Below are 24,118 nucleotides of genomic sequence, written 5' to 3' on the forward strand. Positions count from 1 at the left end.
ACCATAAAAATTCCTGAAATCTGGAAGTGAAAAGTAGTACTAGCCAAAACAGCCAGCAAAACAAAGGAAGTAATTCAGGGAACTTACTATCTTGGTAGGTGGGCTATTTAATAAAGGGCTGGGGCAGGCAAAATAACACAGTTAGAGTCATAGAGTTGTAGAGCTGTACAGCACAGAAACAGATCCTTCGGTCAAACTCGTCCATGCTGACCAGATATCCTAAATAAATCTTGTCACATTTGCCGGCACTTGGTCCATATCCCTCTAAACCTTTCCTATTCATTTACCCATCCAGATGCCTTTAAATGTTGTAATTGTACCAGCTTCCACCACTTCCTCTGGAAGCTCATTCCATACACGCACCACCCTCTGTGTGGAAAAAGTTGCCCCTGGGTCCCTTTTATATCTTTCCCCTCTCACCCTAAACCTATGCCCTGTAGTTCTGGACTCCCCCATCCCAGGGAAAAGATCTCATCTATTTATCCTATCCATGCCTCTCATGATTTTATAAACCTCTATAAGGTCACCACTCACCCTCCGACACTCCAGGGAAAACAGTCCCAGCTTGTTCTGCCTCTCCCTGTAGCTCAAACCTTCCAACTCTGGCAACATCCTTGAAAATCTTTTCTGAACCCTTTCAAGTCTCACAACATACTTCTTACAGCAGAAAGTCCAGAATTGAATGCAGTATTCCAAAAGAGGCATGACCAATGCCATGTACAACCACAACATGACCTCCCAACTCTTATACTCAGTGCACTGACCAACAAAGCCTATTCAGCCTCTTCCTAAAACTCAAACCCGCCAACACCGGCAACATCCTTGTAAATCTTTTCTGAACACTTTCAAGTTTCACAACATCCTTCCTCTAGGAGGGAGACCAGAATTCCTCAGATCAAACCCGGCAGAATTAAAGTTCTGTATTCCCGCAGCAGTGACTGATATCGTCTCAGAAGGCAAAATGGTGGATCAGATTAGAGGCAGTCAGGCTGAGTGACCCCAGACATTGTCCAGACCTCTGGGTACCCATCTTGGCCAGGTAAGGGAGCTCCACTCCATGGCACAATCAAAGATCAGGGAGCACAGCACTAAAGTGCATCCAGTCACTGAGGAGAAGTCCCTTTAAATAGCTGGAGGGGGCTAAATATAAATATGAACTCACCCAGGCTGCAGCTATTACCTGACAGTCCATGTAATCTGTTCAGAAACCTCTTTCCCAGGACCTCTGTTTGCAACAGTTCCAGTGTCAGGTTTATCCTTAACTCGCATTCCCTGTTACCGTTACTGTGTTACCTAACTACTCCTCTTCCGGGATTCCATGAGTGAGTAAGAGGAGTTCAGATCTCAGTTGAATGAAGCTATTCAGTTGGCATGAACCCAACAGCGCAGACAATTTTACTTATAAAAGAAATGAATTGATTTTCGAGCGAAGTGCTGTGAACAGCTCTCATCAACTCAAAGAATAGCTTCCTAGCAATTGTTACTTCAACATTTGTTATTGATTCGAGGGATGAGGACATCGGTGGCTGGGCCAACATTTATTGCACATCCCAGAGGGCAGTTAAGAGTCAGCCATATTGTCACATGAAGGCCAGACCAGATAAGGATGGTGGTTTCCTTCCCTAACGGATGCAAGTGAACTCAATGGATTTTTTTCTGACAATCAGCAATGGATCCATGGTCATCATTAAACTCTCAATTCCAGATTTTTATTGAATTCATATTCCAACCATTTGTCATGGTGGGATTCAGACCCAGGTCTCCAGAACATTACCTGGGTGTCTGGACTAATTGCCCACCAATAATCCCGCTAGCCTATTCGTAAGTGAGTGAGCAAGTGAGCAAATTCGTACGTGAGTGAGCAAGTGAGCAAGTGTGTGTGTGTGTGTGAGTGTGTGTGCTCGCGTGTGTGTGCATATGTGTGTCTGTGCGTGTGCGCGTGTGTGTATGTGTGTGCGCGTGTGCTCATGTGTGTGCGTGTGCACATGTGTATGTGTGTCTGTGCGTGTGTGTGCACGTGTACGCGTATATGTGTGTGTGTGTGTGTGTGTGCGCGCGCGTATGTGCATGTGCGTGTGTAAACCCCTATCCTAAACATGAAGCTGTCAAGTCTACTCCTGGCTCTTTGTGACCTCATTTCAGGGAAACTTTCCACAGGGTCAATGACACCCTTTCTGATTTCTACACTGAGTGAAGTTCCTCATTCATATAAACATAGATTATGGCATGATCTTTTGAGTTTGGGACAAATGCTCCTTGCTGAGGAAGAGTTTACTGTAGCCTGTACCTGTTAAAGGAAAACATCATACATTGCCTGGGTCCCTGAAAGGATAGCTGTTCCAATTTTGACTCACTTTCACAGACAGTAATTACAGTCTGCTGGCGCGGGAGAAGATCCCTTGCGGAGGTTAGCATGAAGGCCTGTAGTTGGTATAAATGAATGGAGTTTCACTTTGACTTCATAACTGGGTCAAGCCAGTGATCAACCCTGAGCTGAAAATGACTGAACTGGAAAGAGTATGATTGCTCAGCATCTCTCGAATATTGGTGACCACAACAAATACAGATGTTAGTAACCATATAAAATTACTTTGCTACCTTAATTTAGTGCAAATCTTACCGTCTTCAAGTGTTGTAGCATTGATTTCTGAGGAACTCGGACCTGTTCCAGCTCTGTTGAATGCCTGTACCACAACACCGTACTGTGCAAACTTCTTCAGGTTGTCCAAGGTGTAAACCTCACTGTCGCCTGTGGCCTTCATCTCCACAATACTGTACTGACCGTTGCTGCCAGGCCCATTCTCCCGGTAACCGATCTGGTAACCTCGGATTACCCCGTTTTGAAGCTCCTTCTTGGGTGCCTGGATAATACACAGAAAGCGTGTCACAAATTCAGGCCCAAGTAATAATCCATCAACTGTGCTTTCTGTCCCAGTAAAGTAGCTGCTCAGAACCAGAGGCCCAGCCAAACCTTTCCCCTCCCTAGTAGATTCCAACCTGATATAAAAGCAAAGTATTGTGGACACAGAAATCTGGAGCAAACACAGGGAATACTGGAGAGACTCAGCAGATCTGGCTGGATCTACAACGAAAGAAGTAATGTTAAAGATTTGAGTTGGGTACGACTCTTTTTCAGGCTTTTTTGTCAGAACTCAAGAATTCTGAAGAAGAGTCATACTGGACTCAAAATGTTAACTCTGTTTCTCTCTCCTCAAATGGGTGGCTTAGTGGCTCATTGGCTCAGTAGTTAGCAGTGCTGCCTCATAGCGCCAGTGACCTGGGTTTGATTCCAGCCTTGGGTGACTGTCTGTGTGGAGTTTGCACATTCTCCCCGTGAGTTTCCTCCCACAGTCTAACGACATGCATATTGGGTGGATTGGCCATGCTAAATTACCCACAGAATCCAGGAATGTGCAGACTAGATGGATTAGCCATGGGAGATGCAGTGTTGCAAGGATGGAGTGGGTCTTCAGAAGGGTGGTGTGGACTCGATGGGCCAAATGGCCTGGTTTCAGACTGTAGGGATTTTATGCTGACAGACTTGCTGAATTTCTCCAGCATTCAAACTTATACTGATCACTGTCCATCAGGATGAGGACTGCAGGGAGCACAGGGAATATTCACAGTGTATTTGGTTCCTCAGTACCATTCTAGTCAGTATGATATTATTTAGATACAAGCATAAACAATGTCCTTGTGAGTTACCTTCGACTTTAAGAGGCGGCACGGTGGCACAGTGGTTAGCACTGCTGCCTCACAGCAGCAGGGACCCAGGTCTGATTCCAGTCTGAATATGTGGAGTTTGCACATTGTCCCTGTGTTTGTGTGGGTCTCCTCCCACAATCCAAAGATGTGCAGATCGGGTGAACTGGTCATGCTAAATTGCCCATAGTGTTAGGTGCATTAGTCAGGAGTAAATATAGGGTAGGGGAATGGGTCTGGGCGGCATACTCTTCAGAGGGTTGGCATGGATTTTTTGGGCCGAAGGATCTGTTTCCACATTGTAGGGAATCTAATCTTAACAGAGCAAAAGTCTTGCAGTGCAGGATCTCTAAAAGGCCTAATCATCCTTCCTTAAATAACGGGCAGGAGATTAGGAACACAAATGTGAAACTCCGTATGTTACAAGTTGAATTATTCAGTTCAGATTCTACCACCTACCACAGCCAGATTTGAAGACCAGTCCCCGGAACATAACCTGTGTCTCTGGGTTAATAGCTTAGAGATAATACCACTAAGCCATCAACAATGCAGACTACAACAATAGGAGGTTTTCCTTCATTTGCTCTGGCTGGAAATATTGATTAGTGTTCCACTACTTACATTTTTAATCATTTTGTAACAAAGTAAATCCAGAAAACCTTGCTGTGTTCCACTGAAAGCAATGACAAAATTGTCGCTTTTAATATATTGTTACTAATTACAAAATGTAGACTAGTATTGAGCATATCCACTGAAATATTTGCCTTGAACCTGCTTTTGAGTAAATGAGTGCGTAAGTCATTTTTCAAAGAAAACACCTCATATTTTGTTAAAAATCACACAATTATAGTCCAACAGGTTTAATTTGAAGCACTAGCTTTTGGAGCACCGCTCCTTCATCAGGTGGTTCAGGAGAACACAATTGTAAGGCACAGAATTTATAGTATAAGTTTACAGTGTGATTGAACTAAACTTATACATTGAAAAAAGACCTGGATTGTTTGTTGAGTCTCTCATCTGTTAGATGACAATGTTAGTTTCACTTCTTTCATATGTAAATCACAAAACTTTTTTTAACAAGTTACATTCTCAAGTTAACTTTAACAATTGGTGTCAGCCCAGATAATGTGTTGAAGGTGTTGGCCCCCTGTGTGGTGCTGTCTGTACCATAATGTTTAGACTGATTCTAATCTAAAAAATGAGTTAACAGAGTCTTACATGGATTCATGCAGGTTTTGAGCAAATTTTTAACTTTGTACACCCCAGTCCAACACCAGCATCTCCAAAACATGAACTTGCATTTTGTGTGAGAATACCAGTGTTTGATAAGATATGGATTTGATGTGAAAAATGAATCAGAAAATTTTAAAATCTGCAACTGAAAGATGAAGGTGCCAATCCTGTGAATGGAGAAATGGATAGATTGTTGGAGGAAAATAATCATTTATTATCCTTCAGCCAAATCTTTCAAGAATTGAGAGATCAGCATTGTAACAAGACAATTCCAAACTCCAAAGCTGCATTTATCCTTTTTAATCTAATTATTTTTTAAGGTGAGAAAGTAACAATTTAAAGAGGACAACATCTTCTCATAGAATGTGGTCTGTAGGTGGAATGAACTACCAGACGTAGTGGATACAGGTACAATTGCAATGTGAAAAAGACATTTGAATATGTACATGAATAGTAAAGGTTTGGGAACATGGTTGGTGTGGACTAGTTAGGCCATAAGACCATAAGACATAGGAGCAGAAATTAGGCCATTCAGCCCATCAAGTCTGCTCCACCATTCAATCATGGCTGATAAGTTTCTCAAATGTGGTGCTGGAAAAGCACAGCAGGCCAGGCAGCATTTGAGGAGCAGGAAAATCGATGTTCCGGGCAAAAGCCCGTCATGAGGAATGAGGTTGGAAGCCTCGGGGGTGGAGAGATCCCCTGAGACTCCCAACCTCATTCCTGATGAAGGGCTTTTGCCCGGAACATTGATTTTCCTGCTCCTCGTATGCTGCCTGGCCTGCTGTGCTTTTCCAGCACCACATTCTCGACTCTGGTCTCCAGCATCTGCAGTCCTCAACTTTAGCCTGATAAGTTTCTCAACCACACTCTCCCGCTTTCTCCCCGTGACTCTTGATCCCCTTGATACTCATGAACCTACCTATCTCAGACTTAAATATACTCAATGACCTGGCCTCCACAGCCTTATGTGGCAATGAATTCCATAGATTCACAACTCTCTGGCTGAAGAAGTTCCTCCTTATCTCCATTCGAAAATGTCTTCCCTTTACTGTCAGGCTGTGCCCTCAGCTCCTTGTCTCTCCGACCAACGGAAACATCTTCCCAACATCCACTCTGTCCAGGCCATTCAGTATTCTGAATGTTTCAATTAGATTCTGCCCCACACCCCCACCAACTTCTAAACTACATCTTGTATAAACCCAGAGTCCTCAAATGTTCCTCATATGTTAAGCTTTTCATTCCTGAGATCATTCTCATGAACCTCCTCTGAACTAGTTGGACTGAAGTGTCTGTTCCCCATGCTGTATGACTCTATAACTATGGCCAAAAATCACACAATCTAATTTATAATTGTGTTATAGACCATAAGACAAAGGTTCAGAAATAGGCAATATATCCCACTGAATCTGGTCTGCTTTTGAATGAGATCATGACTGATTTGACAATATTTTTATACTTTATTGCATCTATTTAACAGATTAAGATAGAATAGATTTGCTGGGGGTTGGTTAGCTCAGTTGGCTCTCTGATTTATAATACAGAGTGATGCCAATAGCTTGGGGTCAATACCTGTCCTCGCTGAAGTTACTGCAAAACACTCCGTTTCACAACTTCATACCTTGCCTGAGGCAATGCGACCCTCAGGTTAAACTGCCTGCACTTGTCACTCTTTAATGAGAGAACAGACCTACAGTCATCTGGGATTGTGGTGACTCATGTATTTGAAATCTCATACCTGTCTCCAAACTTCCAAATTAGGAGTAAAAGTAGGCTTCTGCCAGCCTGCTTCCCCATTTAATAAGCTCATGGGTGATACAATTATGACTTCAACTCCATATTCATGGATAACCCTGATAACCAGTGACCCCCTTGTTTGTTAAGAATCTGCCTGAAAGATATTCAAACATCTCACCTTCACTGCTCTCTGGATAAGAGAGATCCACAGATGCAGAGAAAGAAATTCCTTATGTCTGATTTAAATAGGAGAGCTTTTGCTTGTAAACTGCTTGTCTTGCTCACTCACACAGGAAAGCATCCTCTCAACATCCACCATCCATTCCTCTCAGGATCTTACACCTTTCAGCCAGTTCTTCACAACTCCAATGGGTGTAAGCCCAGCCTGCCCAACCTTTCATTGTAAAGATAACTCCATCATTTTAGGTGTCAGTCCAGTGAATATGTTTACATGTAAATTCCACTGTCCACATTTATAATGGAAGATTGCTACATAAACTCACTGTGGAGACTGGAAAGTGAAATATTGAGTTTTCCCACTTTATGGAATTCAGTAGCATAACCAGGAGCAGATCTCCAACAAGAAAGTCTAATTATTTCCCTTTGAATTTCAAAGGGATTGCCGTTACCAAATTTACCACCTGGGAGTCACCATTGACCTGAAACATCACTGGACTAGCTACATAAATACTTTGGCTCAAAGAGAAAGCCAGAGGTTGGGCAACCTGCTGAGAATGCCTCTTGACTCTCCAAGAGTGTTCCAGCATCTACAAGGCACAAGTGTGACAGATCATCAGTTGCTGTAAGAATGCAGCTCCAGTAACAATCAAGTTTGATGCTACCCAGGCTGTAACAGCATGCTGGATCAACACCCTATCCAGCACCTCAAATACTTACTCACTGCACATTTGCTGCATTGTGTTTTCAATTTATTTACTTTCTGCAAAGTGGGCATTGTTGGCAAGGCCAGTATTTGTTGACCCTCTATATGATATACTTGTCAAGGCTTTTGCCAAACAGCACCTTCAAAACCCACAACTTTGAAATAGGAGGGCAGCAGGGGGCATATGAACATCGTCTCTCAAAGTCTGAGTCGCGTTGTGTTTAATGGATTGATTCACATTGTGAGGTTTCAGTAACGACTGAAACGCCAATAAATGTGGCAAGTATCACGTCTGATTTCCAACCAATCTTACTGGGCACCATTCCCAGAGCACCTCGACATTCATTGGAGATCCCAGAATTGTCTGGTATCCTTGGGGCTGCTGCCAAAAATTAAATACCCATTGTGTACCCAGACACTGCCAGTCCAGAGAGCTTGGTTCTGACCTGCGTGGGCATGGGCAAGACTGCCTCTTCTGTCAGGACCAGCAGCAGAGGCCACAATACTCAATCATGCCAGCCTGGCCTGAGGTTGCCACACATGTTACAGCAGGCTCAGCCACATGGAGAAATGCCCACTGTTGTGGAAAGAAGGTCAATGTCCTTTCCTATCTTCTCTCCGATCCTTCACACTCACGCTATCTCTGCTTCTGGGCCCACCACTTACCAAGCCTCATGCTCTGCCACCCTCACAAATACATGTAACATCTTCCCAACATGTCCTTTCCCGTCTCAAACTGTGATATCACTCACCCTACATGCCCCCTATGCTGTCTACTCACTCACTTGGCAAACCTCCTCATCTGTGCCATCAATAACAGCTGTGCCACCCACTAATCCCTGCATCTCTCTCCCTCATTCCAGGAGGAAAGCAGCCCACAGTGGGACAGAAAGAGTCACGTTGGGTGGTGGGCAGACCGTCACTGGGCCCCTCATCCTGGATGTGGATAGCATCCTGAATCTGACCAGCCCATACAAGGGTGTGGACTGGTTTACTGTTCTGGGATTCCCTGGGAGAAAAGTGAGGACTGCGGATGCTGGAGAGTCAGAGTTGAAAAGTGCAGCACTGGAGAAGCACTGCAGGTCAGGCAGCATCTGAGGAGCAGGACAGTCAACGTTTCGGGCATAAGCCCTTCAACAGGATCCCCTGAGCAAAGGCTATCTCCCTGAACTGAAGTCTGCTGATGTCCTGCCTTTGTGTCTGTGCTAAATGGCACAGTAGGACAGTAGTATGCAACCTGGTATGCAAACACAATATAGGACAAACATGCAAACAACTAGCAATCCACATCCACGAACACCAGCTAGCCACTAAACACCACAACTGTCCCTAGTAGCCATACACAGAGATGACAGGGATCAAAAATTCGACTGGGCCAACACAACGATCACAGGACAAGCTAAACAGAGGACAGCCAGAGAATTCCTAGAAACATAGCACTCATCCACTGACTCTATCAACAAACACATGGAGCTTGACCGAATATACCGGCCCACTACAACAAACCGGTAACCAGAAGCAGCAGGAACAGAGCCAAATAAATTCCAGAAGAGACAGTACAGCAGCGTTTCACAGGAGGCTCCTAGACACTGAAGATGTCACCTAGACAGGGAATGAAAAGTCTGCAAATCAACTTCCCAGCTCGGCGAACATACCCACAACCACATGAACCTGGCATCTCTGACTGAGGGGTCAATGTGTAAAAAGGCAAAGCAAGGACACTGTAAGCATCCAGGTAGACTCAGAGAGAGTGAACAATATGACAGCAAGCAAAGAGTGTAGAAATACAGCCTGGTCCAGTCTCTGAGCTGGGTGCCTATATCTGAGTGCACAGTGTCCTTGCTGCAGCATTACAATGAAGCCTAAGGTGTAACACTCAACTGCAGCAGTGTCCTGTAAATCTATTGGAGATATAACAGGAGGGTTCTGAGAGGGTGGCACAGATCTGGTGTCAATGTCCATGGAGGTGGGGTGCATGTGGCCTGTGCCCTTGGAGTGTGCCAGAGACGTTGATGCCCAGCACGGGTTTGAAGCAGCTGAGAACTGCATCCGGTTTTCATGTTGAGTTTCGCCGATTACTGGTTTGTCATGAGTTCGGTAAGATCGCAACTTGTGGCAAATTGGACCGTCAGTGAGATGTTTAACAAGCACCAACTGGGAGCATGCTGCTGCCCTAGTGCCAATCTCATCACACCGCTTGAGAAAATCATACAAGATGCAGTGAGATGTTGTTGGTGTCGAGACAGCTCACCGTTTCAGCCATTCATCTCACCACAGCCTACGTTGCTCAGATCCTGATAGGATTCCAATGTGACTCACCAAAATCACAGCTTGGAAAATAATATCAACTGTTTCTTCATCATCACTGGGTTAAAATCCAAGCACTACACTGTGTGGGTACCTGCACTATGGGACTACAGCCATTTAAGGCAGTTCACCAACACCTTCTCAACCTATGTTAGGGACGGGCAATAAATGCTGGCTTAGTTAGTGATACTCACAGTCTGTGAATGAATAAATAAGAACGTGTTATCTGCTCAGACATCAGGGAATTTCTCAGGAGGTTTATATTTATTTTACAAATATACCAAGATCTATTAAAAATAATTTGGCTTGTTTTGCTTCGAAGGTGCAATCACAGATATAAAACATGCTCACAGTCTTAATTGTCCAGCAGGTTATGTGCAAACACTATCTTAACTCATATATTTCTGCAAAGATTCACAATCTAATAAAGAATGTGTGTGCCCTCTGAGCCTGTAATGTCCACTAAAGACAAATTACATTTGTTTTAGTTTTACTTTAAATTAACTCTGCAGTGGCTCACTTATTATTTACCAAGCAGATTCACATGTGGAATAAATTCTGTTCACCAATTCCTATTGAGTTTCCTCAGTTTATTTAATTGAGATCACATTTAAAAATGCTTTGAATGAATTAGACAACCTTCACCTGCTAATACTTTCTTTTACTTCTTTCACTGTTTGAGAATTTTACTTCCTCTCTTAGCATTTCCAATTCTTCTCTTCCCCAAATCTCTTAACCCCCACCTTCCCATAACACCCAGTAAGGGTAACAGTTTCAATACAGGTCTATCCACCTAATGAGCAGCATTATGTGAATCAGGATGGATCTTGGTTTGATCCTTGGTTCACGCTGCATTAACCAATCTCACCCAGAGCAAGCATTGTTGGGCTTTGAACAGAAAAGATCAGCTTAGGTAATAAATTCAGGTCATTGAGTCAGTTCCCACTCCGACAAACATGAGCACTTCGCTCTGGCTGATACTCCAGGGTATAGGAGAAAGTGAGGACTGCAGACGCTGGAGATCAGAGTAGGGAGTGTGGCGCTGGAAAAGCACAGCAGGTCAGGCAGCATCCAAGGAGCAGGAAAATCGACGTTTCAGGCATAAGCTCAAACACATTCCTGATGAAGGGCTCATGCCTGAAACACTGACTCTCTTGCTCCTCGGATGCTGCCTGACCTGCTGTGCTTTTCCAGCGCCACACTTTTTGATTCTCCCACTTTTCAGAAGTTGCTGTTATTTGGGTAAGGTGTTAGACTAAGATCCAGGCATTCCTCTCAGTGAATGAGAAAACTCACATGGCACAGTGTGCCAATGGCCTGTGGAAATATCCCAACTGCCCTTGCTGAAATCTATCCCTCAGCAAATAGCTTGGCTTAGTTGGTCATTGTCACAAGGTGGGAGCTTACTTTTCATACACTGGCTGGTGTACCTGCACTACAACAATGTCACGACTTTGGCATGTCGTGGAAGGTGCTAAATGAATACAAGCCACTCTTCCAACAATCATTGGGTCTTTTCACTCATCAATAACCATTATTACTGCCCAGTGAAGCAGTTGAGGCTACCTCATTAAATACCTCATTAAATGCCGGTGGGCGGCACGGTGGCACAGTGGTTAGCACTGCTGCCTCACAGCGCCAGAGACCCGGGTTCAATTCCCGCCTCAGGCGACTGACTGTGTGGAGTTTGCACATTCTCCCCGTGTCTGCGTGGGTTTGCTCCGGTTTCCTCCCACAGTCCAAAGATGTGCAGGTCAGGTGAATTGGCCATGCTAAATTGCCCATAGTGTCAGGTAAGGGGTAGATGTAGATGTAGATGTAGGGGTATGGGTGGGTTGCGCTTCGGCGGGGCGGTGTGGACTTGTTGGGCCGAAGGGCCTGTTTCCACACTGTAAGTAATCTAATTTAAGATCGATAGACTTTTGAACAGTTAAGGAATGAAGGATTACCATGAGCAGGTGGGTAAGTGGAGCTGAGTCCATGAAAAGATCAGCCATGATGTTACTGAATGGTGGAGCAGGGTCCAAGGGCCAGACGGCCTACTCCTGCTCCTAGTCCTTATGTTCTTATTCTCTTATAATGCAACTACCAAGATGGGAGGAGATAAACTTGATAGGTTTTGGTATTTTCCCATTAGAGGTTCCTATGTGGCTCCATTTTCCTGTAAACCACCCTGTGTGCTGTATATGTGTGTTTGTGACATAATGTGAAAATGGAATTAGACTTGAATATGACCAAACATGTTAAAGACAGTCAGCATTTAGACCCACATGGTGATCATTGGGAAAGTTTCTCACAGTCTACATTTAAAGGAGAGAAAGTGCAGCAACTGGTCAGATCAAAATAAACTTGAAAAGGTCCTATTTCAGACTGAGGGTGATCTCAATGTCCAATGCCTGCCTGGTACTGACACCTTCTGGCTTTTCACCTCAGCAGAATTTGAAATAGCTACTGAGGTTGGGTTCAGGATTGAATGATGCCCCCCATGGTTGAATAAGAAGCTCACTTGCAATGTGTGCCGACTCACACATGAAGAAGGGACATTCTGAGCAAGGCACTAAAGCATTACGGGTGGCTGGAGAATATGAAGGAAGATTTTCCACAGAGAAAAGTTTGGAAAATTCACAAAGGATTTTGAAACAAACATGACATTGTTATCAGAGGCGTCTTGTGTGGGGGATTAAAATGGAGAAGTGACCTGAAATTTCACCGCCTTGACAGCTTACAATGGTCAAAGAATGAATTTACCTTCCAAGTTACTCGGATGCTCTGGGATGTGACGGGTTGTAATATGACATCCATAGGAGGCCCATCTGGAGCTGAAAAAGATAAAATGGTGGTGTAATGTTAGGGGTGTACACTGGATCCTCTATAATGATCACAGAAATACTGGAATACTGATAACACTGGACAAGGCCATTCAACCCATCATGTTTGTGTTGAAATCAAATAAAACAGAGAACTGTGGGTGCTGGAGATCTGAAACAAACAAAAACTGAAAGTGCTGGAGAAACTCAGCAGGTCTGGCAGCACCTATAGAGAGAACAACAGAGTTAACGTCTCAAGTCCCGGGAGCCTTCTTCAGAATGGGACTCGAAACATTAACTCTATTTCTCTCTATACAGATGCTGCCAGACGTGTCGAGTTTCTCCAGTAACTTCTGTTTAACTTTGTGCTGGCTCTCTACAACAGCAACTTAAGTATTCCCAGTCTCTTCACCTTTTCCCCAGAACCCTGCAATATTTTTCCTAACAGTTGCTTATTTAATGTCCTTTTGAAACCCATCCTCAACATGTCCATCCCAGATTGTAATCATTCCCTGATGGAACAATTTTTTTCCTCATGTTGCTTTTGGGATCTTTTGTCAAATTTGTCTCTTCTGACACTCAGCCTTTCTGCCAAAGGGGAACAGTTTCTCACTATCCATCACTTATGTAAATGACAAAAAGTATAGTGCCCAGCACCGATCCTTGTGGCACTCCACTGGTCACAGACCTCCAGTCTGAAAAACAACCTTCCACCACCACCCTCTGTCTTCTACCTTTGAGCCAGTTCTGTATCCAAATGGCTAGTTCTCCCTGTATTCCATGAGATCTAACCTTGCTAATCAGTCGAATAGGAAGGGTTTGGAGGGATATGGGCTGGGTGCTGGCAGATGGGACTAGATTGGGTTGGGATATCTGGTCGGCATGGACGGGTTGGACCGAAGGGTCTGTTTCCATGCTATGCATCTCTATGACTCTATGACTCTATCCCCACTGTCTACAGCCTTTGTGATTTCGAGTATTTCCATTAAACCTTCACCAAACTTTCCCTCTCTGAAGAGAACAACCTTTTCTTCTTCAATCTATCATTACTTCAGTCACATGAATTATTTTAATGCTGCATTTCAAGCTTAATTTTTCAAATCGTCCACACAGATGTTGGAAAATTGTGTGTATTCTGATTAGTTCAGTGGATGAAGGAGAAGCTTAGGCAATGAGCATATGCAACTGAACATGGAAGGTACCTCTCTTCGATCATCTCCCAGTCTAGTGCCAGCAGTGTTCATATTCCTGAATCTAAGTCAGAAGACTATGAGCTCATTTCACAAAACACACAGGATCTAAACACACAATCTAGGCTGGCACATAAGTGTCATGCTGAGGGAGCACTGCACTGTTTTTTTTTAGATTACTTACAGTGTGGAAACAGGCCCTTCGGCCCAACGAGTCCATACCGACCCTCCGAAGCGCAACCCACCCAGATCCATTCCCCTACATTTACCCCTTCACCTAACACTACAGGCAATTTAGCATGGCTAATTCACCTAACCTGCACAGTTTTGGACTGCGGGAGGAAACTGGAGCACTCAGAGAAAACCCACGCAGACATGGGGAGAATGTGAAAACTCCACACAGTCAGTCGCCTGAAGTACTTTCTAATGAGATCATAAATGGAGGGTCCATTTACGTGTTGAAGTGAAAGAAAAATAATTATGCCATTAATTGCAGAAATGCAGGAACAGTTCCTGATGTCCTGGTCAACATTTATCCCTCAACTAGTTCCATTAAAGTAAATAATCTCAACAGTAGCCTAGGTTGATTGCGAAGTACTTTGGGATGTTCTGAATATTATTATCCCAACTGATGTTGTTACTGGACAAATTAGATTCTAGACCGTAATCTAGTTTGATAGATAATTGCTTTCATGTTATTAATGAGGTAGACTTTCACTGAAATACAAACATTCAAAGCTGCAGATTTGATTTTAACAGTAAAACAGGAGTAATCAAAAAGTTTGGATTGGAACTAGTTTCCTTACACTGAAGTAGCCTATTTCATAACAATTCTCAATCATCTTCTTTCATCAAGATCAACTGTTTTACATTTCTAGCTGCTAATAAGGCTCTGCAAAATGTGCCAACTGAAATCCAGAAGCTTTTTTCCAAGAAACAGGTGCCCAGCCTTCTCTGCGACTGTGTTTTGCTTTTGAAAGAAATCACCATGGCTACAAGAATACATAGAAGTAAATTATTAAATCCCTTCAGACACATAAACCAAACTCCACGTACTAGAAGCTCAAATCCAAACTATTGAATAGATTTTATTAAAATATATTTAAATTGTAAAACTTACATCACATTAAAACTTGAAATTTGCTTTATACAAGCAAGTTCTTTCTTTCTGTAAAGCTTTCTGGAATGTGAGTTCCATCACACTTATACTCTTACAAGAAATCCAAATCTAGTTGCTGCTTACACTTATGTTTCCCAAAGTTCAGATAATCTTCAAACTTAACCTCATGCAAGGTATTTTTGTCATAAATTTTATTTTTTGCTTCGCATATCCAAATTGCTATCTTTAAGGTTTCAAAAATTGTACTGAATTGGTTTTTCAACCACATAGGAAATCATTAATTGGACTCATTGACAGAGAGAGACTACATTCATTAACTTCAATTTCCACATTTGAGTGGATTTATCATCACCTGTTTTTAAACCTCATTTCAGTATCTCTATAGTTATTCAAATAAAATAAAACTAGCCCTATTTTAATTCAGTGATCAAAGTACAAAATATTTAATCCATCAGTATATTCCTTTTTATTTCAGTCAACTAAAGCAACATTGCATGCTTGCAAGTCAAAACAGCTTGGACCATGAGAATCCTGTAGGCCTTTGAGACATAGTGTCAGAGTTGTACAGCAAAGAAACAGACCCTCTGGTCTAACTCATCCATTTTTCTGATCCTCCTAATGCCAGACTCACGATGCAATTGCTCTACTTGGAGTGTAGTCATAGAAAGAGGTCCCCAGGAGGACAGCAGGAACTTCGAGATGTCATCAAACATGTCTACCATCTCATGGGAGACCATTGTTTCTGACTGGTCAAAATAGAGAAGGTTCATTTGGGAAGCCTCCATACTTGTTAAGATACATCTCCAGAAGCAATTTGAGAGAGGGAGCACACAAACCCACAAACAATCCTTCTATGCAACCCTTTGAGCACAATTTTTCCTACATTTGGTAGAATCGAAAGATGGTACTTTGGACATAGCAGCTATTTAGAAATCACAGAACTAAAGTGGAAGCCAGTTATGCTCAATCCCAAGTGACTGAGGCTGCAACTCCCAGAGTCCAGCCTTCAAAGCTCTCTGTTTAACAGTTCTGCTTTGTGGACAGGTTGAATCTCTGGAGTTGTGATAGGCAGGCAACAATTACACTGTCACTGCTTGTCATATATCCATTTTTCATGCTTCCTGTACGTAGGTACAGAAAACGTCCAACTTACCATGGACAAACCATTAGGAATATCAGGAACATGAGGTGTTCTTGGACCTGCCCTATCATTTAGTTAAATCAAGGTTGATCTGTAACTCAACTGAATTTATCTACCTTTTCCTCGCATTGCTCAACAGCCTTACAAAACAAAAATCCAACAATTTCAATCTTCAAACTTCTAATTGGACTCAGAACTTTGGGGGAGAAGAAGGTGAATATGTCAAAGGAATGGGGAACCAGAATTTCTATAGCATTTTTCTCTTTCCAAAGTGCCAATTAATTACTTTGAATTTAAGGACACCTTTTTTTTTCAAACAATTGCCAAAAAAACAAATTCTTGGAAACAGTGGTAAAAACAAGACAGTTACTTTCGATGGCGATGATTAAGGGATAATTGTTGGCCAGGGTATGGCTCTTCTTCAAAAAAAAAATCCATGGAATATTTCTTGACCACTTGAACAGGGAGATGGTGCCTTAGTGTAACATTATCCTAGGACAACATCACTAACAGTCCAGCATTCCCTGCATACTACACAAAAGCATTCACCCAGATCATGTGCTGGACTGGGACAGGAAGCAATGACCTTTCACTAATGGTAAGAGGAAGCTGACTTTTAAACCAAAGTGACATTTGGTTCAAGAGCCACATCAAGAGGCTGCTTCAATAGTTATAGAACCTACTCCATTTAACTGTTCCATACAGCAGTTGGAAACAATGGCATATCAGAATTGGGAAGGAGAAATCAGCCAGCCTGTATGCATTTGGTTTCTATCCAATGAAACTATTATCAACTTCAGGGAAGTGCATGTCTACACAGGATAAAAGGAAGGGTGACCTCAGCTGCCTTATTTCTACAGTTGAATAGATTGCATGTACACTCAATCTTGAAGCACAGGTCTTTGGCTAAGAATCCAGAGAATGTCCAAAGAATCTTACATAAAGAAAGTCAATACCTTCAAGAAAGCAAGTAAAGGAAAAAAGGGGAACTGAGAAAAATATATTAAAACCAAACAAAGATTACATTGCTACATTTATTGGAAATAATAATGTGAGAGCACTAAGGCAATTAAGCTTACAGGCAGAGTAAAGGATCTTACGGCATTCTTATCTATTCTTACACCATTCACCAATGATCCAATTTTAAAAGAATACTTTCATTTCATACTTTGGTTAAATGGATCACTTATTTTTTGCAGTTCAACACCTGCTGCCTCTACGCTATCACTGGTGGATATTTGTATCAAACAACAGAAGTTCTCCTAGCAACTACTGCAAGTTAATAGAAGAACCAAGAAAAACAATTAAAGTAGCTACTTGTGATACAACCATAGCAACATAGGGAATTATGCTTCAAAGAACAATTGATCATTCATGGATGGATGTGAGTAGTTGTACTTGTTCCTGGATCATAAACTTAAAGTTTGAAATCCTATTCCACAACTGAGGGATGTTGCATCATTAAATGTGCTGCCCTTTGTATGGTATGTTAAACAGGAGTCACTCTGCATTAATCCGAACCAACCGAACTAACTCTGAACCATTAGCGCTGTGTCACCGGGGACACAGAAAGTTGATGAGGCAGGTCATCAAATTTGAGCATTATTACTAGACTATTTATACAGCTACACAACTAATGTTTCAGGAACCTAGGTTCATATCCCACCCTGGTAGATGTTGGAAAAGGAATGCAATAGAAGCCAGGAATTAAGAGTCTAATGATGACTAAGAAACCATTATCGACCATGATAAAAACTCAACTGTTTCACTAATACTCTTTAGGGAAGAAAAATACCATCCTTATGTGGTCTGACCTATGTGTGACTCCACACCTGCAGCAATGTGTGGTAGACTCGTAACTGTCCTCTGGGTAATTAGGGATGAGCAATAAATGCTAGGCTGGTCAGTAATGCTCACATTCCTAGAAATAATTTTAAAAATCATGCAAATCTTTTCACATTGCTGAAATTACACCTCTGACTTATTCCGAAACCTTTAAATAGTATTTATTTTTGTTTTGAAGCACATCAACTGATTCTCCAGCTGATGGGATGATCTGGTGACTTGGGAACAGCCACCCGTAGGCTCAGGGACCTAGTTTCCCTTCCCTTCCATGATCTCCTGCAATGGAATAGTTGAGACATAACACTCGATGTATGGGCAATAATTGGTGCAAAGACATGTTGAGAATTGATCAAAATGTATCTCATAATTGATGTGGGCTGCTGCTCTGGTGTGACTTCCCATTAAAGCACAAACTGACGGCAATTAATACAACCTACACTTTTAAGACAGTGATTCAGCTGCATTTATACTGAACCAGTCTGTGAATCCATAAATATGTTAAGCAACCCTGAGCACATCTTTACAATGGCAAACAGCCATTTTTTAACAACAACAGATCCAGGTAAATTTCCCCTGGTACTTAATCAGCACCATGGAGAGCTCCCTGCTGTTGAAATAGAACCCAAGGCCTGTCTGTTGCCAAGCCTACTTAGAGAGAATTGAAGTTAGCCTAAAAAGATTTGTAGACCGCCTCAACTATGTAAATAGATTAGAAAAGAACAGGGTTTGCAATGTCAGGCTGAGTCAGGCCAGAAATAAACTAGATGCCAGGAGGAAGGTATTTTAAATTACAAGAGTAAAAAGAACTCTAAAAGGTGATATGCACCCAGAGAAAATGCCAGTATTCTAGCTGTTTGATCAGAGCTGTAAGAGACAGAGATCTCTTTTTAAAGACAAAATGGACAGCAGGAAAAGAGGGGCCAACCTAGACTTGGTCTAGCACAATGTAGTCTAGACATAATCAGCTGAAGAGTTAAATGATGTGCTTCAAAACAAAAACTACACGGTGACTACAGAAGATCGTGTGTGAGGGCAGTGCAATCCAGATGGGAGTGATATACTAGATTGCAGCTCCCTAAAAGCAGCAGAGAAACTGACTGCCAGTTTATGTAATGAACACTCATTCCTTCAAACAAGAACTGTATCGCTTCTGGATGGGGGGGGCAGAGATGTCGATGAGGTGGGTACCACAGAACATTAGGAGAAAGTGAGGACTGAAGATGCTGGAGGTCAGAGTTGAGAATGTAGTGCTGGAAAAGCACAGCAGGTCAGGCAGCATCTGAGGAGCAGGAGAATCAATGTTTCGGGCAAGAGCCCTTCATCAGAATGAAGGACTTTGCCTGAAACGTCGATTCTCCTGCTCCTCAGATGATGCCTGACTTGCTGTGCTTTTCCAGCACAATACTCTCGACCATGGAACTTTAATGAAGATCAAAATGACTTTCCAGACTAAGTTCTGTGGTCAAAATGGGTTGGAGAGCTTTTCCTTTCGTCCAGTTGGTGTAGTTTTTTAGCAAAACTTCTCCCCTCTTCTGAGAGAATGCATGGTGGGATGTAAGTGTATAGACTGTGATGGCCTAGTCACCTCAGACCTGTGAAGAATGGTGTCATCAGCCACTAGCAACAGCTAGGTTCCCTCTCACAAGCAGGTCACAAGACTTAGGCTCATCAGTAGTTTTTTTTTTTGGAATGCCATAATGATATTCCAATATTTTGCAGGGTCGCACATCATCAATGCACGTACAAGGAAGGCACTTTGTGTGACTAGATGACAACAAGCTCTGCTCGTTAAAAACAGGTTCCGCTTGAAGAATACTCATGATAAAAATCAAGGTGCTCCCCAGTGCCACAGCAACTAAATTCATGCCTCAATAATAGCATGACATCATGCAATTGAGTAGGATCCCATGATCGATCCCTGGTGTGTGTTCACTTTGCTCATTACAGCTGATGGATTAGACTGGGCTCAGTGGCATCAAAGCAAAGGAGAGGGAAAAATCAGGCCCACATGCAGCTTCTTATGAACATCAAATTACCCAGAGCTCAGTCATAGAGATTTGGAGCACAGAGAAATCCCTTCAGCCCGTCAACTCTGTGCCAGTCAAAAAAACAACCACCCAACTATTCTGATCTCATTTTCCTGCACTTTGCCCATAATCTTGAATGCCTTGGCAATTGTAGGTGGCAAGTAGAAACAAGATTAGCTTTCAGTTGACCCCTGTAATTGACCAATTTGCAGACTCTATTTCTGGAAACTTACACACTACACCAAGATTCAACTTAATTCACAAAATAGAATAGAGATGGCTGGGCAGGGGATGTTTTGCAGCTGTACTGTCTGGGTGCTGCTGCAATCCACAGTGACCACATCTGCATCAACTGTTGGTTGCTTGAGGAACTTCAACTCAGAGTTGATGAGCTAGAGTCCAAGCTGCGGGCACTGTGACACATCAGAGAGGAGGAGAGCTACCTGGACCCAGTTTCAGGAGGCAGTCACCACCTCTTAGATTAACTACATTAAATCTGATCCATGGTCAATGAGCCTGGGAATGAAGGACGTAGGGAGATCCAGAATCTAGATTGACAAGCTTCAGCTAGTGCCCTTGTGCAATAGGTATGAAGTTCTTGTTCCTGGTGTGGACAAGAGCACAGACTGTAGGGAGGATGAGTAAACTGACCAAAGCATTGTGGTACAGAACAACATTCAAGTGGCAGATGCAACTGCAACTGGATCCTACAATTGGATTCTCAGCTTCCTAACCCATAGACAACAATCAGTAGGGATATGAGACAACACCTCTTCCAAAATAATCCCAAAAACTAGTGCCCCACTAGGCTGTGTACTCAGCTGCTTACTACATTCTTTATACACTCACAACTGTGTGACCAAATTCTGGTCTAACTCCATTTACAAGTTTGCTGACGACACCATTACACTGGGTTGGATCTCAAACACAATGAGACAGTGTACAGGAAAGAGATACACAGCTTAGCAGCATGGGAGAAAGCCAACAATCTCTCCCTCAGTGTCAGCAAAGTGAAGGAGCTGGTCATCAACTTCAGGACACAGAATGGAGGATACAGCCCTATCTGTATCAATGGTGCTGAGGTGGAGGTGGTCGAGGGCTTCAAGTTCCTCGGAGTAAACATAGATCCTTGAAAGTGGAGTCGCAGGGAGATAGGATAGTGAAGAAAGCGTTTGGTATGCTTTCCTTTATAGGTCAGAGTATTGAGTACAGGTGTTGGGAGGACATGTTGCGGCTGTACAGAACATTGGTTAGACCACTGTTGGAATATTGCGTGCAATTCTGGTCTCCTTCCTATCGGAAAGATGTTGTGAAACTTGAAAGGGTTCAGAAAAGATTTACAAGGATGTTGCCAGGGTTGGAGGATTTGAGCTATAGGGAGAGGCTGAACAGACAGGGGCTGTTTTCCCTGGAGCATCGGAGGCTGAGGGGTGACCTTATAGAGGTTTACAAAATTATGAGGGTCATGGAAAGGGTAAATAGACAAAGTATTTCCCTGGGGTCGGGGAGTCAGAACTAGAGGGCATAGGTTTAGGGTGAGAGGGGAAATATATAAAAGAGACCAAAGGGGCAACTTTTTCATTCAGAGGGTGGTACGTGTATGGAATGAGCTGCCAGAGGAAGTGGTGGAGGCTGGTACAATTGCAACATTTAAGAGGCATTTGGATGAGTATATGAATAGGAAGGGTTTGGAAGGATATGGGCCAGGTGCTGGCAGGTGGGACTAGATTGGGTTGGGATATCTGGTTGGCATGGACGGGTTGGACTGAAGGGTCTGTTTCTATGCTGTACATCTCTATGACTCTATGACTCTAACCTCTCAAAGGCCTTAATTAAAAATACACTAAGAACTGTTGTTGCTGTAAATCACAAATGAAAGTAGAAATTGCTGTAAAAACTCAGCAGGTCTGGCAGCATCTTGGAGAGAAAGAGAGAAATCAGCGTTAATGTTTTGAGTCCAATACCCCTTCCTCAGAACTGTCCACGTGCTCTGAGGAAGGATCACTAGAATGAGATTGATGAGATTCCCTACAGTATGGGAACAGAGCCTTCGGCCCAACAAGTCCACACTGACCCTCTGAAGAGTAACCCACCCAGACCCATTCCCCCACTCTATATTTACCCCTAACTAATTCACCGAACACTATGGGCAATTTAGCATGGCCAATTCACCTGGCCTGCACATCTTTTGGATTGTGGGAGGAAACTGGAGCAAACCCATGCAGACATGGAGAGAATGTGCAAAGTCCACACAGACAGACGCCCGAGGCTGGAATCGAACCCGGGTCCCTAGTGCTATGAGGCAGCAGTGCTCACCACTGATCCACAGTGCTACCCCCAAATGGAAATGTTAACTCTGATTTCTCTACACAGATGCTGCTAGAGCTGCTGGGCTTTTCCAGCCATTTCTGTTTTTGCTTCTCAAAGGCCTTAACTTCATTCCGATACAGGGGTGCTTAGAGTTAACATAATGCTCCAACTGAGGCCTGGCCAATGAGGCAAACTCTTTTGCTTTTCATTAAAATGGCTACGCAGTCAAACTCAGAGATGTTCAGTTTGTTGCAGTTTGTATGTTCTGTTTATCTAATAATGGTGAAAGATGGTCGCTCTATCTCTGTCACACATTGTACCTGCTTCCTCTGTGCTCACAGTTAATTCTTTGCTGGGTTCACTTCTGCCAATCTTGTTGAAGGAGTAGATTCTTATACTGTAAACAGAGGCTGGATGCAGATCCACAATGTTGGCTTGGTTTATGGTTGGGTTGATATTCCGAGTGCTCTGCTTTAAATCCCAGGAGTCTGGAAAAGAAAAAAGAAAGTATTTTTAGTTTTTTTTTTGTATATGTCTTTACCGTCAGAGACTGTACATACAAACCGAAAAAAGGTTGAAAGAGACAATCATTCACAGCTCATAGCAATTGAGCAAAAGGTATTTTAGTCATAAAGTTTGAAGAGAATGCTTCAACTTTAGATTTCATCACCACAGTAATTAGACCTTAAAGTATTAAATTGGAAATTAAGTCCTCCAAGATATTCTGAGGTACTTTGTTTTACTATCACCGTTACTTTGTGTGTATATTGAAGAATAGAACTCTTGCTGCTCATTGCTACAATCAATTCCAGTTGATTCCAAATTACTTCATTCACCCTCATTGATAATTCAACCTTTTAAGCGCTATGTTTCAAATCTGCCGAATTATTCATGTTTGTCAATTCCAATTATTGATTGATTCCATTTTCTATGTGAAAAGCAGCACTGAATCATCAGGAGAGTCTGTCAGGAAGCCTCTCTTCATCCTCCCCCATCCACAATCTCCAGTGAGGTGTACTGTTGAGCAAGGCTTCCTCTGTCTGATTAAAGCAAACAGGAAATATCAGGAGACAGTGAGCTAAGAACCTGCCTTTACAGCACAGTATGCATGCAATAGAATGGGGATGCAACCAGATCTCCTGCTCATTTTCCCATTGCAAAATCAGGGCAGAATAAATATCCCACAGAGCTTTGATGAGATGGGATCAACATCCTTTTCACGTAAATTACTTAGAAAGTGTAATTATTAGCACACTGAAATCAAGCCTTATAATTCCTGAAAAACTCCATGAAAGTATGCAAAACTTCCAATTTATTTCTCTGATAGACTCAGGTTAACAAAAGAAACAGGAACCAGGTTACTGTTCTCATAGAATCATAGAATCCCTGCAGTGTGGAAACAGGCCATCTGACCCAACAAGTCCACACTGACCCTCTGAAGAGTATCCCACCCAAACCCATTCCCCTGCCCATATTACTCTACATTTCCCCTAATGCACCGAGCCTACTTAACATGAACAATTCTTTATTACAAATACATGGACTCTAATGACAAGTAAACAGTAATGAACTGTCGACATATAACTCTACTCATTAAAACTCTATATGCAGGCAGAAGTGGGTACAGATGCTGGAGATTAGAGTCAAGATTAGAGTGATGCTGGAAAAGCACAGCAGGTCAGGTAGCATTCAAGGAGCAGGAAAATCAACATTTATCTTCTTGCTTCTCCGATGCTGCCTGACCTGCTGTGTTTTTCCAGCATCACTCTAATCTTGACTCAAAATTCTACACGCCCCTACACACTGCCTGCACACC

At 42.8% G+C, this 24,118-nt stretch overlaps 1 protein-coding gene across 1 annotated transcript in view; it reads right to left on the bottom strand.

Annotated features, from left to right (window-relative positions):
- Positions 1-24,118, bottom strand: part of dscaml1 (Down syndrome cell adhesion molecule like 1) — a 584,291-nt gene that overhangs the window by 118,152 nt on the left and 442,021 nt on the right. The window contains exons 15-17 of the mRNA XM_072593321.1: positions 22,623-22,790; positions 12,611-12,681; positions 2,621-2,861 (exon numbers count right to left, since the gene is read on the bottom strand). Of these exons, the coding sequence (XP_072449422.1) occupies positions 2,621-2,861; positions 12,611-12,681; positions 22,623-22,790 (480 nt within the window). The remainder of the gene's footprint in view (positions 1-2,620; positions 2,862-12,610; positions 12,682-22,622; positions 22,791-24,118) is intronic.

Source organism: Chiloscyllium punctatum, chromosome 23, assembly GCF_047496795.1.
Source record: "Chiloscyllium punctatum isolate Juve2018m chromosome 23, sChiPun1.3, whole genome shotgun sequence".
Taxonomy (NCBI): Eukaryota; Metazoa; Chordata; class Chondrichthyes; order Orectolobiformes; family Hemiscylliidae; genus Chiloscyllium; species Chiloscyllium punctatum.